The sequence below is a fragment of the Kogia breviceps genome, chromosome 2 (genome assembly GCF_026419965.1).
Source record: "Kogia breviceps isolate mKogBre1 chromosome 2, mKogBre1 haplotype 1, whole genome shotgun sequence".
Taxonomy (NCBI): domain Eukaryota; kingdom Metazoa; phylum Chordata; class Mammalia; order Artiodactyla; family Physeteridae; genus Kogia; species Kogia breviceps.
In genome coordinates, this window is record NC_081311.1 from 84,493,693 (window position 1) to 84,512,537 (window position 18,845).

General features: G+C 47.9%; 1 protein-coding gene and 1 long non-coding RNA gene across 12 annotated transcripts in view; one reads left to right on the top strand and one right to left on the bottom strand.

The window, feature by feature from the left end:
• TAF5L (TATA-box binding protein associated factor 5 like) overlaps positions 1 to 3,601 on the top strand; it is a 28,181-nt gene extending 24,580 nt beyond the window's left edge. For 2 of the 4 annotated variants that reach the window (XM_059053892.2, XM_067025747.1), the window contains exon 5: positions 289 to 3,599. In XM_059053892.2, the coding sequence (XP_058909875.1) occupies positions 289 to 1,086 (798 nt within the window). In that variant the 3' untranslated portion in view covers positions 1,087 to 3,599. Of the gene's footprint in view, positions 1 to 288 lie in introns of all 4 variants that reach the window. The other 2 variants (XM_067025748.1, XM_059053893.2) reach the window with 2 other exon arrangements.
• Positions 3,602 to 3,667: 66 nt separating this feature from the next.
• Positions 3,668 to 18,845, bottom strand: part of LOC131750872 (uncharacterized) — a 39,178-nt gene continuing 24,000 nt past the window's right edge. For 6 of the 8 annotated variants that reach the window (XR_010839036.1, XR_010839034.1, XR_010839031.1 and 3 more), the window contains one exon: positions 12,632 to 13,368. This is a non-coding gene — a long non-coding RNA (uncharacterized lncRNA). Of the gene's footprint in view, positions 4,013 to 4,830; positions 5,073 to 5,172; positions 5,405 to 12,631; positions 13,369 to 18,845 lie in introns of those variants that run through there. The other 2 variants (XR_010839035.1, XR_010839037.1) reach the window with 2 other exon arrangements.

Genomic DNA, 18,845 nt, shown 5'->3' on the forward strand with positions numbered 1-18,845 from the left:
AGAGTAAGGCCCACAGTCATCGCTCTGCACTAGTAGCCTTGCTGTAGTCTTAGCCGCGAGGTGAATGTAAGGAAGGCAATTTGTAAGTGGTAGGAGACTTTTTACTCAGGTATGCAATTAAGAGTTCTTCTCCTGGAGTCACCCTAAAGAGCAGGGTCATTTACTGAGTAGATGCTGTTTCCCAAGCAGCGCTGTTTCTAGACGTTTGTTTTCCGTGACAGACCACTAAACACTCTTTTCTTGTGTGTGTGTGTGTGTGTGTGTGTGTGTGTGCGTGCGTCCCCGCAGGACGACGAGGACGATAACGCAGGCACGGAGATGAAGGTCCTGCGGGGCCACTGCGGGCCCGTGTACAGCGCCAGGTTCCTTGCGGACAGCTCAGGGCTGCTCTCCTGCTCTGAGGACATGTCCATCAGGTACTGGGACCTCGGCAGCTTCACCAACACCGTGCTGTACCAGGGCCACGCCTACCCCGTGTGGGACCTGGACATCAGCCCGCACAGCCTCTACTTTGCCAGCGGGTCCCACGACCGCACGGCCAGGCTGTGGTCGTTTGATCGGACGTACCCGCTGCGCATCTATGCCGGGCACCTGGCGGACGTGGACTGCGTCAAGTTCCACCCCAATTCAAACTACTTAGCCACGGGCTCGACCGACAAGACGGTCCGGCTGTGGAGCACCCAGCAGGGGAACTCGGTGAGGCTCTTCACGGGCCACCGCGGCCCCGTGCTCTCTCTGGCCTTTTCCCCCAACGGTAAGTACTTGGCGTCAGCAGGCGAGGACCAGCGGCTGAAGCTGTGGGACTTGGCGTCCGGGACCCTCTACAAAGAGCTTCGGGGCCACACGGACAACATCACCAGCCTCACCTTCAGCCCGGACAGCAGCCTGATCGCGTCGGCGTCCATGGACAACTCCGTGCGCATCTGGGACGTCAGGAGCGCGCACTGCAGCGCGCCCGCCGACGGCTCGTCCGGCGAGCTCGTGGGCGTCTACGCCGGCCGGATGAGCAGCGTGCTGAGCGTGCAGTTCATGGCCTGCAACCTCCTGCTGGTGACCGGGATCACACAAGAGAGTCAGGAACATTGACTTCGATCTTCGATGTGATGGACTGGGGCGCGCGAAGGGCTCCAGACGGCAAGTCTTAGGACAGACGGATGGAATCACTGACTGACTGTGAAGGACTCCCCGCGTCCCCACGCATCCCCCCTCGTGCCCCCTCGTCCCGCGGACATCCCGAGCCCGCCACCCTTCGCTCAGCCCCCGAGTGTGGAAGGACGGGGGAAGGAAGGGCAGTGACGGGGAACGAATGTGAGATCGAGAATCACGGAGATCCCGCCGTGTCCTCGCGCCGGCCCCTTCCTGTCTCTGGAGCCAAGGTGCCCTCACCTCGCCGGGGCTGCACTTGGCCAGAGGTTTGCTGGGCGCCCTCTCCGGGAGCAGTGCTGCAGGGTCACTGGGTGGAAGGGACTCTCTCTGGGTAGAATTCAGGGGCGGGAACTAGGAAAGGGGGCGGGGTCATCCTGGCAAATTATTTCCTTTTTCGTGATTACAGAGAACCAGGATTTTTTTATTATTATTATAATTATAATTATTATTATTAATGAGAAGAGGAAACCTAGCACTGGCAGAGGGGCCTTCTCTGCTCTCATCTTTCAGGTTTTACTCCTGGCACTGGCTGTGATACTTGGAATTTTGAGGTTCAGGGAATTCAGAGAATTTGGTCACACAGTGTATTGGGAGAAGGGGAAAATTTCTGGGTGACAGATTGATCACTCCGGCTGACATGTTTCTAGAAGTGGGTGGGTGGGTTTGACTGAGAACGTCTTGGGCTCTTGCAGCGATGGTGGGATAGATTCTTTTCGTGGCTGCACTTCTATTAACAGTTCTCTCCCCTGAAAGGACAGATTGTGGTAAAGAAATGAAAATAATTGGAAGTGAGAAGTCAAAAGACAGAATTAGGAAATGCTGAATTTCCAAATGATTCTGAGGTGTGGCTTTTCCAGCGTCTTTTCCCCCGAGATCGTCCCTCCCACCTCCTGCTTTGCAATAGCAGTTTAATGAACAGTCTGTGAAACAAATCTTAAGAACGAACACACACGTCGAAAACTACGCTCTGAAGATAAAGCAGCTTCTAATTTGTGGAAAAAGGATTAAATATTTCTGTTTTCTGAAAAGAGTTATTTTGTATTTTGTTTTCTATTAAAATGTATTTAGTTTCAAAAAACAAAAAGCGTTGGCATCTCTTTTAAACTGAGGACAGGTGGGGGTGTGGGCTGTTCTGGGGACACAGCTCAGCTTTCTGCAAGGTGGCAGCCAGTTACGTAGCCCGGACCCCCTGGGCAGCCGCTCTCCCCGTCTCTTGTATTCTGTCCAGCTTGTTTCAAATCATTCCTTTCGGCATTCATGTGGATTATTGATAGCGTACAGTACTTTTTATACATCCAAACTTGCCAGTTGCTCGCCAGAGACAACATACATTTTTCTCTCTCGAGTTTTTTGGTGAGATCCTACTTCAGTTTTCTTTAAAGACCCCATTGTAAAATCTCTAAGGGGCATAAGGATGGTGTCATTTAATTAACTCAGACCATTTATTGAACCATTCCAGATAAAGGACTCAAAGATTAAAAGGTTTAAATGATGCAAGAATTTTTAAAATGTACTTTAAAACATAATTTTCTGGCAAGGACACCAAGATGTATCATGAAATTAAATGGGAAGGCTAGAATTCTAGGCCAAACATTTTTTTTTACTTGAGCCTAAGATCCTAATTAACAGGAAATGTCTCTTACTCATAAAAATCCATATATCTGAGATACTGTAAGCAAGAATATTTGGCAGCTTACCCAGGCAGCATCACCTTCCACGTGGTCTGCTGGTAGAGCCTAGAACTCAAGCATGTTCTTATCTGTAGTAAGTGAACTCTTAAGTTAGATTGTGGGGTGTATTGCTAGAAACAGTGAAATCCCTAAATTGGGCTGAGTCATTCTCAGAAGTGAAAGTACTGCCGATTTTCGGTTTCACGTTTGCGTTTTAGTGCAGAATTTCTCTGATTAAACACAAACAGGCACTAGGTTGGTCGGCCATCACACTGCCAATCACATACACACTTTGTGATTTCAGTTCCAGCTCTCAATGATCTGCATATCTGGCCTCTTTCTTTTGTGAGCTAAATGTAACGTGGGATATAGTTAAATTACCCCACATTACTTCCCCAAAACCTTAGAAATATTAAGAGTGTGTATGTGTCCTTATGTCCACAACGGTGCGTGAGGACATGGTCACAGTCTTCAGGTCGCTTTCTCGTACTGCTTTATTTTATCTTCAGAGCAATCCTGTGAGGCAGACAGGACTAGAGATATTTCCATCTTGCAGGTGAAATACCTGAAATACTCCGAAAAGCTGTATTATCTCTCTGTACCCAACATGGAATAGTCAGCATGTCTCAGGTGTGTTACGTAGACGATCTATATTCCAAATCCTCAAGTTCTAGCTAGAGGGTATAGTCCTGAAGATAGAAGAACTTTTTCAAAAAAAAAACTCTCCAAAAAGGAAGTATGAGTATAAATAAGTTATTTAACAAGCATATGTATATAGCGCTTACTCTCTACCAGAAACTGCTCCAAGAGTTTTATGAAAAGTAACTTATTTTATCTCCATAACAACGCTGTGAGTTAAGTGCTGTTTTTAATCCCCATTTTAGAGGCGAGGAGCCTGAGGCACTGGTGGATTGAGTCGCTTGCCAAGCGTCATCAATTACAGCCAGTAGCGTCATCAATTACAGCCAGTGGCGTCATCAATTACAGCTAGTAGCGGCGGATGAAGCCCGAGTGTGAAGTGGGCGGCCTGGCCCAGGGCCCACGCGCTTCACGCATGCGGTCGTCTCCCTTCATTCCCACAGGACCAGGTAGAGTGTGACGTGAGGTCTGTAGTAGCCGTGTTCCTCGCAGTAATTACAAGACTCACGCTTCCCTTTGCCGGATAAATCAGTAGAAGCCAGCAGGATCAGGAACTGCTAGTAAGAACAAACTTAATATGTAGCTAAAAGAAACCGCAGAATATTCACTTATTTTGAAGCACAATGATAAATCGCTGCAATGTGTTTAAGGTGGGGGACAGGGAGGGGGGAGGAAACAGCTGAAATTTCTTAGACTGACAGGCTCAGAAAATCTGACTGTAATTTAGCAATATAGACTAGCCAAAAGAGAGAAAATTCGGATAAAGGAAAGTAATGAAAGACATAAAACAGGAAACAATTTAAAGCTTTTATGTTCAAGATCCAGCTTCTAAGGGTATCCATGATTCCTAGTTTTTCATTTTATTCCTGTATTTAAAATGTCTTGGTTGTATTTAAAAAAAAAAAAAAATCTGTTGCATATGTAGGCTTCTGATTTTGCTGTTGCCCAGACTGGCATTAAGTACCTGGATTAAAAGATTAGTCTGTATTTCAACTTGTCTTTTCATTTGCATGTTTTAGAGGAGCGTCCATTATATCTATGCCTGGCCCACACCAGAAATTCATATTATTGCCACCTGCATAGTAGCCGAGTGACTCAAACTGCTTTGTGGGGAACAGAAAATCTTCACTGAGGAGCTTAAGGAACGCAAATGTTCCCTGTCAATCTCACGCGTTGAAGGACACTTAAATACTCTCCTATGATTGACTGAAATTCAAAAAAAAATTTTTTTGTGTTAATATGTGAGTGTCCGTTACAATCAGATATCATGTTAGTGGGTGGAAATACAGTGGTAAGCAAAACGGATACAGCCCCTGGCTTGACTTCAGAGAGGGAGGCAGATACCGATCAAATGATGCCATAAATATATACATACATGATTTTGGTCTGTAGCGTGTGCTGTACTGGCTGCGGTGGAAGAAGAAACCCAGGGATCCGAAGAAGTAGTAATTAAGCCGAGGCCTGTCGGGTAGGTGAGAGTTATCCAGGCAGAGTCAGGAGAGAACCGGGCGCACTCAGGGAAGTCCAGTGGGGCAGGTAAGGAATGCCACAGCGTGACATGAGCTTGGGTAACTGGCACGGCGGTCAGGCACTGACAGGAGTTTGGGATGGAAGCCACTGAAGGGTGTAGAACAGGGAAAGGATGCAGCCCAGTTTCCACCTTAATATTGCTGGCAACAGGAAGGCGTACAGACACATGTTTACAATGGGAACTCACCTCAACGTCAGGATAACTAGGCATCGATTACTGAACCCAGGCTGCCAGGTGCTGCGGGGCACAGCTGAGTGGTGGAAGCCAGCTGCCCTGCCGAGTGGCTCCCGGGGCAGTGAACTTAGAGCAGCCTCCAACCCAGAGCCGGTGAGGACCTAATTCTGCCAGAGGCCACACGGGTGAGCGTGGGTGCAGATCCTGCCTGTCTGAGCCTCAGATAAGACCGCTCCTGACCAACCTGGAAGCAGAGGCATTCAGTAAGTGCCCAGATCCCCAGCTCACACTGGGGTGAAAGAATTAACTGATTTAAAAAGAAATCACTGGCAGCTGTAAGGAACGCAGGGTGGGGGGCAGTTAGGGTCATTGCAGTCGTGCAGGGGAGAGAGGTGGGCGGCATGGGCCAGAGTGGCTACAGTGGGCAAGGAGAGAAGGGGACAAATCCAGTGAGTGTTTCAGAGCTGGATTTGGCTGGACTTTGCCCTGGGTTGGATGGGAGAAAAGAAGAAAGGAATAATGGATGACCCCAGTGTTTCTGGCAAGAGCAGTTTCATAGCTGGTGTTGCCACTTACTGTGATGAAAGTACTAGAGGAAGAGGAGGTTTGGGGAAGAGATAAAGAGTTCACTTTGGGGCCTCTTAAGTTTGAGATGATTATGAGAGAACCAAGTGAAGACGTCAGACTGGCCTTTAGAGAGGGACAGACACCTGGCGCTCAGGAGACATCGGGCCTCGACCTGCTAATTCGGGAGTTGTCTTCATTACAGTGCTTTCTGCCATGCGGGACAGAAATAGGACTCCAAGTGGCTTTAAAAATAACGAATCTTATTGGTTCACATGACAAAGTCTAAAGGTCAGGTGGGTCTCCTGTGCAGCGTGCTACCAGCAGCAACGAGGGCCAGACATTCATGTCCAGTGGGAATGTGACCTTACTTTCCACTCATTGCTCTTTAGAACACGGAAAATAATTTCTGGAAGCACAGAAAAAAATTTCTGGAAGCACCATCAAACCTCTCCGAACTGGATTAGGCCTGCTAATCACTGAATCAGTCCCTGACAGGGCAAGAATCCTTGGCATGTAGTTGGAATTGGAAACCTTGCAAATAGATGAGATGACCAAGGATTATCAGGAGGAGATCAGGGGTTAGGACTATGTCTTGATGTTCCTGACATTTAAAGGTCCGGAAGGAGTTACAGCCAACAAAGGAAGAAAAACAGGAGAGGGTACCGTTCCAGAAGCCTAGGAGAGAAAATGCTTCAAAATCGGAATGGTCAGCTGTGCTACTGAGAATTCACAAAAGATAAGGATTCAAAATTATCCATTAGATATGGTGGGGAGGGGTGGTGGGGACTGACAATCTGAGCACTAGAAGTTATGGTTGAGTAATGGACATTGAAAGCGCGTTGAAACTGATTGAAAAGAGGAAAGGTAATAGGAAACAAATATGAAACTGTGAAGGTGACACACACAGCAAGGGAGGAAGGAGAGATTTTGTACTACAAGGCTAAGACAACTGGCAATCGACAGGGAACAAAATAAAATTAGACCCATAACTCCCTATGCATGAAAATCAACTCCAAGTAAATTAAAGCCTAAATGTGAAAGGCAGAAATCTAAAGCATTTAAAAGAATATCCTCATGACCTAGAAATAGGGAGAAATTTCTAAAGACACAAAAAGGCCCTCAATAAAAAAAGAAAAGATTGATTAAATTCAAAAACATCCATTCCTCAAAAGAACCAAAAAAGAAAAAGTGAACAGGTTGTTAATAGAAGGACGGACTAGTAACATGTGACGGACATAGACAAACATCTGGAACTGCACTGGACAGTAGAATCAGCTGTGAAGAGGGGAATGTTCTCTAGGCCTGTCCTGTCATGTGAAATGTTCTGTGAGGAGGGCAGTGTCCTCTGGTTCTGTCCTGTGGAACGTTCTGTGAGAAGGGGAATATTCTCTAGTCCTGGCCTGTCCAGTAGAACTATCTGAGAGGAGGGGAATTGTCTCAGGTTCTGTCCTGTGGGACTTTCTGTGAGGAGGGGAATGTTCTCCAGTCCTGCCCTGTGGAATGTTCTGTGAGGAGGGGAGTGTTCTCTGCTGCTATCCTGTGGAAAGTTCTGTTAGGAGGGAAAGTCTCTAGTCCTGGCCTGTCTTGTAGAATGTTCTGAGAGAAGGGGGATGTTCTCAGGTTCTTTCCTATGGAACATTCTGTGAGGAGGAGAATGTTCTCTGGACCTGTCCTGTAGAACGTTCTGAGAGGATGACAATGTTCTCATGTTCTGTCCTGTGGAACATTCTCTGAGGAGGGGAATGTTCTCTAGTCCTCTCCTGTCCTGTAGAACGTTCTGAGAGGAGGGGTGTGATCTCTAGTTCTGTCCTATGTAACATTTTTCATGAGGGGAATGTCCTCTGGTTCTGTGTGTGGAACATTCTATGAGGAAGGGTATGTTCCCTTTTCCTGTGTCCTGTAGAACATTCTGAGAGGAGGGGAATGTTATCTGGTTCTGTCTTGTGGAACGTTCTGTTAGGACGGGAATGTTCTCTAATCCTGTCCTGTCCTTTCCTGTAGAACGTTCAGTGAGGAGGGAAATGTTCCATAGTCCTGTCCTATGGAATGTTCTGTGAGGAGGGGAATGATCTCTAGTTTTGTCCTTTCCTCTAGAACGTTCTGTGAGGAGGGGACTGTTCTCAGGTTTTGTCCTGTAGAACATTTTGTGAGGAGCGGAATGTTCTCTAGGCCTGTCCTGTGGAATGTTCTGTGAGGAGTTTAATGTTCGGTAGTCCTGTCCTGTCCGGTAGAACGTTCTGAGAGGAAGGGAATGTTCTTAGGTTCTGTCCTGTGGAACGGTTTGTGAGGAGCGGGAGATTCTTTAGTCCTGTCCTGTCATGTAGAACGTTGTGAGAGCAGGGGAATATTATCAGGTTCTGTCATAAGGAACGTTTGTGAAGAGGGGAATGTTCTCTAGCCCTGTCCAGTAGCACACTCTGAGAGGAGGAGATTGTTCTCTACTTCTCTCCTGTGGAACGTTCTGTGAGGAGGGGAATGCTCTCTGCTTCTGTCCTGGAACGTTCTGTGAGGAGCGAAATGTTCTCTATTCCTGTTCTGTCCTGTAGAATGTTTTGAGAGGAGGGGAATGTCCTCAGGTTCTGTCCTCTGGAACGTTCTGTGAGGAGAGGAATGTTGTCTCATCCTGTCCTGTGAATGTTCTGTGAGAAGGGGAATGTTCTCAGGTTCTTTCCTGTGGAATGTTCTGTGAGGAGGGGAAAGTTCTCTAGTCCTGTCTTGTGGAATGTTCTGTGAGGAGGTGAATGTCCTCTAGTCCTGTCCTGTGGAACGCTCTGTGAAGAGGGGATGTGCTCTGGTTCTCTCCTGTGGAATGTTTTCTGAGGATGGGAATGTTCTCAGGTTCTGTCCTGTGGAATGTTCTGTAGGAGGGGAATGTTCTCTAGTCCTGTCCTGTAGAACGTTCTGAGAGGAGGGGAATGTTCTCTGGTTCTGTCCTGTGGAACGTTCTGTGAAGGGGGTGAATGTTCTCTAGTCCTGTCCTGTGAATATTCTGTGAGGAGGGGTATGTTCTCTGGTTCTGTCCTGTGCAGTATTCTGTGAGGAGGGGAATGTTCACTAGTCCTGTGTGTGGAACATTCTATGAGGAAGGGAATGTTCTCTAGTCCTGTCCTGTAGAATGTTCTGGGAGGAGGGGAATGTTCTGACAGGAGGTGAATATCCTCTAGTGCTCTGTGTAGAACATTCTATGAGGAGAGTGTTCTCTAGTCCTGTCCTCTGCTATGGAACATTCTGTGAGACGAATGTTCTCTAGTCCTGTCCTGTCCTGTGGACCATCTGTGAGTAGGGGAATGTTCTCTAGTCCTGTCCTGTGGAATAGACAGACTGTAAGGAGGCGATGTCCTCTAGTTCTGTCCTGTGGAACGCTCTGTGAGGAGGGAATGTTCTCTAGTCCTGTCCTGTGAACGTTCCGTGAGGAGGGGAATGTTCTCAGGTTCTGTCCTGTGGAACTTTCTGTGAGGAGGGGAATATACTGTCATTCTGTCCTGTGAACATTGTGTGAGGAGGGGAATGTTCTCTGGTTCTGTCCTCTGGAACGTTCTGTGAGGAGGGGAATGTCCCCTAGTCCTATGTGTGGAACATTCTATGAGGAAGGGAATGTTCTCTAGTCCTGTCTTGTCCTGCGGAATGTTCTATGAAGAGAGGAATGTTCTCTAGTCCTTTTCTGTCCTGTAGAACGTTCTGAGAGGATTGGAATGTCCTCTAGTAGTGTGTGTGGAACATTCTATGAGGCGGAGAGTGTTCTCTAGTCTTGTCCTGTCCTATGGAACGTTCTGTTGGAGACTAATGTTCTCTAGTCCTGTCCCATCCTGTGGAACACCTGTGAGAAGGGAATGTTCTCTATTCCTGTCCTGTGGAGTGGACGGTAAAGAGGAGAATGTCCTGTAGTCCTGTCCTGTGGAACGTTCTATGAGGATGGGAATGTTCTCTGGTGTTGTCCTGTGGAATGTCCTGTGAGGAGGGGACTGTTCTCTAGTCCTGTTCTATCCTGTGGAATGTTCTTTTGGGATGGGAATGTTCTCTTGTTCTGTCCTGTGGAACGTTCTCTGAGGAGGGGAATGTCCTCTAGACCTGTGAGTGGAACATTCTATGTGGAGGGGAATGTTCTCTACTCTGTCCTGTGCAGTATTCTGTGAGGAGGGGAATGTTCTCTAGTTCTGTCCTGTGGAACGTTCTGTGATTGGGTGAATGCTCTCTAGTCCTGTCCTGTCCTATGGAACGTTCTGTGAGGAGGGGGATATTCTCAGGTTTTGTCCTGTGGAATATTCTGTGAGGAGGGGGATGTTCTCAGGTTTTGTCCTCTGGAATGTTCTGTGAGCGCAGGAATGTTCTCTAGTTCTCTGCTTTCCATTAAGGTAGCTGGAAGCCACATGTAGCTATTGAGCAGTTGAAATATGGATAGTATAACTGAGGAACTGATTTTTTTAAATTTAATGACTTTAACCACATGAGCCTACTGACTACCATATGAGTCTGCAGAGTTCTATATTATGAAGAAATCCTACATATTAGTGAGAAAAAAAAGCCTATAATAATTGGGGAAGAAAAGCAAAAGTCTTCACAGGAAACACTTCACAAAAGAAACTCAAATGGCCAAGAAGAAATTCAAAATTACTCACCCTTGTACTACTCAGGGAAATGCAAATTTAAAACATTAGATTCCAGCATAGACCCATCAGGCTAAGAACTTTGTAAAAGCCTGTCAGTGCTAAGTTTGGTTTGTTGGGATCCTTGTAACACAGCTGGGAACGGGGGTGCCTTATGTCTTTGAGACACAGTCTGGAATTACACAGGGAAGCTGAAGAAAGGCAGACTCTGTCATCCCAGACATCCCACCCGCTGTCTGGATGCACGCTTACACTGCTCAGGAAGAGACACGAAAGAGACCATGGCAACAGTGTTCACCATTTCCCAAAGCTGGAAACAAACTAACGGCTGTGAGATGAAAGGATATATACATTAGTGAGTAGTCACATGGTGACAAAATACAACAAGAAAAACGGACAGAGCAGAGCTACAAGCAACAATGTTTGTAGATCACAGTGTTAAGTGAAGAGGAAGAAAGACAGATTACTTCCGCAGAATGACTCCATTTACACAGGGTTCAAGTCCTACAAAACTGTGTATTTTGTAGTATGTGTTCAAAGACAACTAAACTGGGCTTCCCCGGTGGCACAGTGGTCGAGAGTCCGCCCGCCGATGCAGGGGACGCGGGTTCGAGCCCTGGTCCGGGAAGATCGCACATGCCGCGGAGCAACTAAACCCATGCGCCACAACTACCGAGCCTGCGCTCTAGAGCCCGCGAGCCACAACTACTGAGCCCATGTGCCACAACTACTGAAGCCTGTGCACGTAGAGCCCGTGCTCCACAGCAAGAGAAGCCACCACAATGAGAAGCCCGTGCACCGCAACGAAGAGTAGCCCCCGCTCGCCGCAATTAGAGAAAAGCCCGCGCGCAGCAACGAAGGCCCAACGCGGCCAAAAATAAAGTTATTAAAAAAAAAAAAAAAAGACAGCCAAACTGTAAGGGGGCCAGGGTCCTGATCGGGAGGGGCTGCTAGCGTGGCAGGGACAACTTAGGTCATGGAGTCCCCAGTGGACACTTGAGAACTATCCATTACGTGTGGTGCAGGGAAGTTTTATTTCATTATGTTTAAAATGTTTCCAAAAGAGTAAAAAGTTGAGGGAGTGGCAGGCGGAGCTGGTGCAAGCGGCTCCTTAAAGGGGGCCCAGACCGAGCCGCGTGGAAGCAGAAAGAATGGTTTTGTTTGCCTGCTTGTTTGTTTTCGATGGTTTTAATGAAAATTCCTAAAGCAGGGGCTTTCAAACTTTTAGACCTCAACCTACAGGAAAAAACATATTTTACACTGTGACCTAGTGCACATGTATACAGGGTTTCATTGAACTTAAGACTCCATTGATTATAAGAGGTATTTTTTAAGCTGTCATCAAATGAACAACGCTTTCTTATTGCTTATAAGTTTTGTTTCATTTCATAGGTTTTTTTTTTCTTTTTTTTTAAAGAAATGAGGTTTTTTAAACTTTATTTTTGGCTGCGTTGGGTTTTTCTTGCTGCACACGGGCTTTCTCTAGTTGCGGTGAGCAGGGGCTACTCTTCGTTGTAATGCACGGACTTCTCATGGTGGTGGCTTTGCTCGTGGAGCACAGGCTCTAGGTGCGTGGGCTCAGTAGTTGCGGCACGCGGGCTCAGTAGCTGTGGCTCGCGGGCTCTAGAGCACAGGCTCAGTAGCTGCAGCGCACAGGCTTATCTGCTCTGCGGCATGTGGGATCTTCCCGGACCAGGGCTCAAACCCATGTCCCCTGCATTGGCAGGCAGATTCTTAACCACTGTGCCACCAGGAAGTCCTCATTTTATGTTTATTTAAAGCACTTTCAGACTTACATAGTCTTATAACATAAGTGAAATACATTGGTATGGGTGTTCCTAAAACTTCCTCACCCAGAGTCCAATTTTTTGAGTGAGTCCTCAGTATCTAAGTTTTCCCCTCTGTGCCCTCAAATACACCATGGTTGGGGCATCTTAGGAGAAGGCAGCCTGTGGCCCCCAGGATTTCATTCCAGGCCATTGACACCCATCCTGAAAGGCTTGATGTCAGCACCTTCGTTATCCTGGTGTCAACAGAAGCTTTCAGAAAACAGCCAGGCTTCTTATTCCTTCCTAAATCATCCTTAAACATTTTGCTGACAGAAATGAGTGGCTGCAGCGATGTGGGCTTGGCAGCTGGACTAACCACCCACTCTACGTGTCAAAACCATCACCTGGCCGAGGGTAGGTAAGGTGCCATCCAGTTGTGAGGCCCATTCTCTCCTGAGTCCAGAAGTGTTCAAAAGTGTGTCTTGGACTCCACAGAGTACAACACATAGAAAACCATTGCCATGTGTGATGTACTATGAGATACAACATTTAATACTGGTTACAACCCACACATTAAGTTCATGGCCCATGAGGGACATCCCTGGCGGTCCAGTGGTTGGGACTCCGAGCTTCCACTGCAGGTGACACGGGTTGGATCCCTGATCGGAGAACTAAAATCCCGCCTGCTGTGCAGCGTAGCCAAAAAGAAAAAAGTTCATGACCTACAAGCCAGGCCATCACAGGCAGATTGGGAGGGTGCTGCCCTGGACTCCCCAAAAGCTGGCAAGAGGAGTCCAGGGTAGGGAGGGGCGGGCAGGAGAGGAGAAGGTTGGAGGGCTGGGGTCGGGGCGCACAGGAGGGAGAAGGAAAGGAAGGGGAGAGGGAGGGGCATTGTAAATAAAAGAATGAGCTTCTGAACCCACATATGTTGGATCACTGGGATTATTTCTGCATTAGGTTTTGTTCACATCACTCAGCTTTGACGACAGATACACTGCCCGGAGCAAGCAGCTTAGCGTCTCTGAACTTGAGGTTGTTTTTCAAAACACAAAGGAAAAAAACAAACAAAAAAACCTAGAGAGTTGCCATAATGCTGGTGGTCTTGTCTGGGTACAGTCCCAGTGACGGTGGCGCCTTCAGCCTGGACTTGAGCCTCCCGTAGCCCCGTCACACTGCTTTCCTCTGGTTTCCAGGAGAAGTGGCAGGATGTACAGTCTACCCCCTGTGACAGTGCAGACCCAAATTCAGATGCTTTGAAATGCATGTACCTGTAAGAAGGAAATCTGGGCTTTAGGGGGGTTATAGGGAGAAGGGAATTTAATCAGTTTGCTTGGTTTGAGCTGGTGCAGGGGTGGGGCCTGGGGTCTCTTTGCAGAAGGAACGCTGAGGCCTGAGAAGATAAGTGTGCTGCTGAACCCCAGAGCCAGTGAGCTGTGCTATGGCCCTGGGGCTGTCACTTGGCTTCTGTGAGCCTGTTGACTCATCTCTGAATGCAGAAAAAAGGAATTGAAGTAGCAGTGAAGACACAAATTTTAACAGTCAAAGGATGCCATAATATGTACCCAGAAATATTGAGTGAAAAATCTAGCATATCTCTTACCAATGTATGGAGAAGCCAACAAGCGTGCCTAGAGAAATCAAAGTTCAACTCAGAAGGTAATGTGAGATGATGAAAATTGTGGTGTGCTGCTCTGAATATACTAAACACCATATCGGGTTGTACACTTTAAAGGGGTGAATGAAATCTCAATAAAACCGTTGCCCAAAAATTCAGAAGGAAGATCCTGCCTCCAAATGATTTAAGTGCCCTGTAACCCGTACACAAAGGTTTCCTGAAGCAGGAGAGGATGCCTCACGGCAAGGACAGCTGCACAGTCCGGGGAGACAGCAGGCAGGCCCTTGACTTGGAGAAGATTTCAGCTCCCCTTCCTGCAGAACACCAAGGGCTGACCTCTCCGCTGGAAAGATTAACTCAAGGCCTCGAGTTTTGTGTGGTGAATCATTCTAGTTTCTTCTGCTATATCTTTTTTCAGTCTTTCGGCAACACCACGGAGCATGTGGGATCTTAGTTCCCTGACTAGGGATCGAACCCGCGCCCCCTGCATTGGAAGCACAGAGTCTTAACCACTGGACCACCCGGGAAGTCCCTCTTCTGCTATTTTTTTAAAATGGGATTTATGCTTCCTAACAGTGTCTCTCAATTTTTTTAAAAATGCATTTCTTGTTCAAGCCAACATTCCTGGGTTTACCAATGTTTCTAAGTTTCCCTCTATTTATAGATAAAGTTCAAACTTGACTTAACCCACAAGTTGATCTGATGGCTCATTGAGTTTGTTGGTAAAATCCTTTGGCCTCTCAGAATGAAACCACAGGTATGTCCAACAAGGGACCAGAAGTGAAGAAGAATAAAAACACAGCAATCCGGGCGCCATCAAGCTATACGTCAAGGCCCAGGAAGGCACCACGGTGAGCCCTTGGATTAACCTCTTTCACAACTGTCATCTCTGTTAAGAGCTAGTTATAAAAAACTGAGAAGTCAAAATCCTACCTCTTAAAGGAGAGAAAATGAATGTCTCCTTAATTAGAAATACTTCTCTTTAACTTTAAACTTTTAAATCCTCAAATAAGAGTGAGATCCCAGGACTTCCCTGGTGGCGCAGTGGTTAAGAATCCACCTGCCGATGCAGGGGACAAGGGTTCGAGCGCTGGTCCGGGAACATCCCACACGCCGTGGAGCAACTAAGCCCGTGCACCACAACTACTGAGCCTGTGTGCCACAACTACTGAAGCCCCTGTGCCTAGAGCCTGTGCTCCACAGCAAGAGAAGCCACTGCAATGAGAAGCCCACGCACTGCAGCAAAGAGTAGCCCCCATTCACCACAACTAGAGAAAGCCTGTGCACAGCAACGAAGACCCAACGCAGCCATAAATAAATAAATTTATAGAATAAAGTTAAACAAATTTTTTTTAAAAAGAGTGAGATCCCTAGATTCCACTGCTATTGAGAATCTGTCACCCCCAAAGTTTAGCCCTCTCTTTGGAGAGCTCTCTTCATTTCTTATCTTCTGGTGCTTTTCTCAGCCAGTTCCTGCATTGTTTTCGAGCCTCCTGCCTTTTCTCTCCTTGCTAAGAGTTCAAACCCTGATGGAGCTTAGCACCTGTGACTGTGCGATGGGTGGGATCCGCTCGCCTGCACATAGAGCACTGGGGCCTGGGCTCCTGAGGCAGCTCTTCCACCGCGGGCCCCATGGGCCCCATGGGCCCCCACCGGAGAGGACAGCGCTGCCGCAGCTTCCCTCCAGCAGCTGGGGAGCTCGAAGCAGCCTTCTGTTGTGTCAGAGTCCATCCGAGTCGTGGTCCAAAGCAGCGCCTTTGGGAGGAGGCCTGAGATGCCTGGGCAGCCGCAGCGCGTCCCCGTTGGCCTTCCCCTGCCCTGCTGTGCTCCAAGCAGCTCTGGGATTAACTGGAAGCCGGCCAGGTGGCTTCGAACGCAAAGATACTGGGGAAGCTCTGCTGTTACACAACAACAACAAGGGCAGGGCTTCAGAAGAGCTCACGGCCTCGGGCGGGAGCCGGCTGAGACCAGGCCCTGCCTAGGCCCTGCCACGGAACCACCCCTGCAGGAGGCCCTGAGGAGAAGCCCTGTGGGCAAGAAGGCACACTTCCAGATTTCCTTTTCGGGGTGGACGGTCCGGTGTAGAGACTGCACTTGCCAAGTCTCTATGAGCCAAGGTCCTGAGCTGGGGAGGAAGTGGGGAAGATGTGGGCATGCAGATGCCCCCAGAACCGTCCTGGCTCCTTCCACAGTACAAGTATTTGTATTCTGAGAAGTGTCCTTCATCCAGAGAGACTTCTCTGGTCTTTCTGGGGTCTGTATGGCCTCAGCCGAAACCTGGCCCAGCTGCCAAAAGGAGCTGGGGAGAAGGACGTGGGAGGGCCTGACTCAGTGCTGCTCTGGGGCTAGATGTTTCCCACCTCTATAAGGGTGGACTGACCTCTAATCCAAATTGAGCGCAATTGAAAGGTTCTTCCAGGGTTTTGTTTTTTCCCCTTTTAACAACATCACTTAGTGTTACACTGGTTCAGCAATGTCTCTGAGGTGCAAAGAATGCCCTTTTCCTCTTGGGGCCGAGTTTGCCTTTTCTGCTAGGCAGTTAACCATACTTCCCTGCCCCAGCCTGTTTCTTTTGGCCTGGTTTGGACCATAGTCTTCTGCTACTCGAGATTTTAGAGCCCCCTGCTCTAGAAAACAGTTGTCAGTTTAAGAAATCATTGGCCCATTCCCAGCACATCAAGTGGGGAAGAAAGAGACTGTGATTTAGTCACCCAGCACTAACAACAACAACAAAAACAGTTCAAAAACAGCTTCTCTGTTTTTGGACTTATTCTCCCAGGGCCTTATGTTCTGATAACATAGTTCTTAGAGCCAGTGGTTAGCACGTTCCTTTTTGAAGGTCCTGGAGAGCTTCCCTCACTCCCCCCATCCTTTCACCTTCTTGGTGAGATAAGAGGGGTGAACCCCTTGAGGAAGTGGAAGGCGGTTCTTCTCTGCGGGGTCCCCCAGTGAAGCAGCAGGACTGGCACTTAGGTTGTAATCAATGTTAAGCCAAAACAAAGCTATGGTAAAAAGAGACTCTGGGGCAATGTCTTTTCGTAACTGGGATGGGACATTTGTGAGGGGAAGAGGGAGGGAAGTAGATTTTTTAAAAGGAGCAGGGGATCGTAATAAAAACTACCACTTAGAGGACTCCCCTGGTGGCGCAGTGGTTAAGAATCTGCCACCAATGCAGGGGACATGGGTTCGAGCCCTGGTCTGGGAGGATCCCACATGCCGCAGAGCAACTAAGCCCGTGAGCCACAGCTACTGAGCCCGCGCTCTAGAGCCTGTGAGCCACAACAACTGCAACTACTGAAGCCCATGTGGCTAGAGCCCGTGCTCCCCAACAAGAGAAGCCACCACATTGAGAAGCCTGCGCACCGCAACGAAGAGTAGCCCCCGCTCGCCGCAACTAGAGAAAGCCCGCGCGCGGCAAGGAAGACCCAACGCAGCCAGAAATAAATAAATGAATAAGTAAATAAATGTAAAAAAACAACTACCACTTATAGACTATACGCTGTGTGCCAGGCATCGTGCTAGATGCCAGAGACTCTGTGATAAATCAGATGGCACCTCCACCTTCCAGTTACCAGAGAGGCCTTGTCTCCGCAGCTACTCTGACATCGCTGAACTGAAATGTTTGAGGGTCAGCATCTTAAGATCTATCTGCTTCTTGTAAGTGTGCGCAACAGTTCAAGAAATTCCTGTGAGCAGTGATACCGTGGATCTGGCCTATTAATAAAAACAAACACCTAAAAACTTCCAGCTGGTCAGTGGGGGTAATGCAGCACAGGGCTCTGTCTACTGATGCGGTATCGTGAGAGTTCAAAGAGAATAATGCTAAGTGTGTCTGGGAATTTGAAGATTATGTAAGAAATTTACTACACTTGGAACTACGTCAACTAAGCCCTTTAAATATTCGCACCCACTTCTAGACAAAGTTATCAAGACTGTGTGATGTAGGGTGAATATTTCGCGCTTCCAGATTTGCTCAACTGGTATCTCCATTTTTCAGTTAACAGAGAGGTCAGCCTTGTGACTAGCAGACCTACTCAGACACCTGAAATGTTTGCATGTAGGTTGAACACTAACAACGTTTGCTAAGCCTGCCCAGTAAGTTGGGGTTTTTTTGTTGATAAGTGTACCCAACCGTTCAAGAAATTCCTATGAACATGAATGCCCTAGATCTAGCCTATTAAGGAAAAACAAATTTCTTCTTTCTTAAAGCCAATTGATTTAAAGCAGTGCTCAAAATCAGGTTTGATGGCAAATTGCAACACTGTAAAACTTAACTCATTTTTATCACGTTACATGTTATCTGACCTGATGATTTGGTCCCCCCAAAAGCAGAAAATTGGCAAACTATTTGCCTGAATCATTCTCTCTCTTTTTTTTTTTTTTCCTGGCCTTGTGGCATGCGGGATCTTAGTTCCCCAACCAGGGATTGAACCAGTTTCCCCGGCAAGTGGAAGCGCAGAATCCTAACCACTGGACCACCAGGGAATTCCTCCTTAATCATTCTTGTACTGCTTTAGGACCACACATTTTTATAATGGAGATGTGTGTCATGTTTTTTTACCAATTTATGTGCCTGACCCAACCCATGAGAAAGTAGCCGAACTTTCCAGGTACGTACAACATACAGTGCTGGCATCAAGCTGGTCCAGCTGGACAAGCAAGCACGCCAGAGGCTTGGTAAGACACAGAGATAATCCTCACAAAGATTCAAAGGCTGCCCCCCCACCCCAGCCTGGTGCCTCGGGGTATGACGGTCAGGGGTGTGCTACACACGTGCTAAGTGAAAGACCGACTGCAACTCCTGGCACCCCTCACCACAGAGAAAGAAGCCTCTCTGGATCCTGGTGATGCATCCCACCCTCAAGACAGCCCCTCCAGTCCATATACCCGGAGACCCAAAGGCACCCCTTCGCACGGGGCCTGGAGCAGGAAGGAAGTCTTCACTGGGCCCAGGCTACAGACAGAGCAGTTCTGCTCGGGCCACATGATCCAAAGGGCCTGAAGCTAGTGGAGGTGACGCTGTGAGGAGCCATCGGCCAGCTCGAGGGAGAGGCACGTGCAGGCCCAGCTCTGCTCCTTGGAAAATAGCTCCTGGTTATGCTACAGGGCTCTGGAAGGGATTGAATGTCT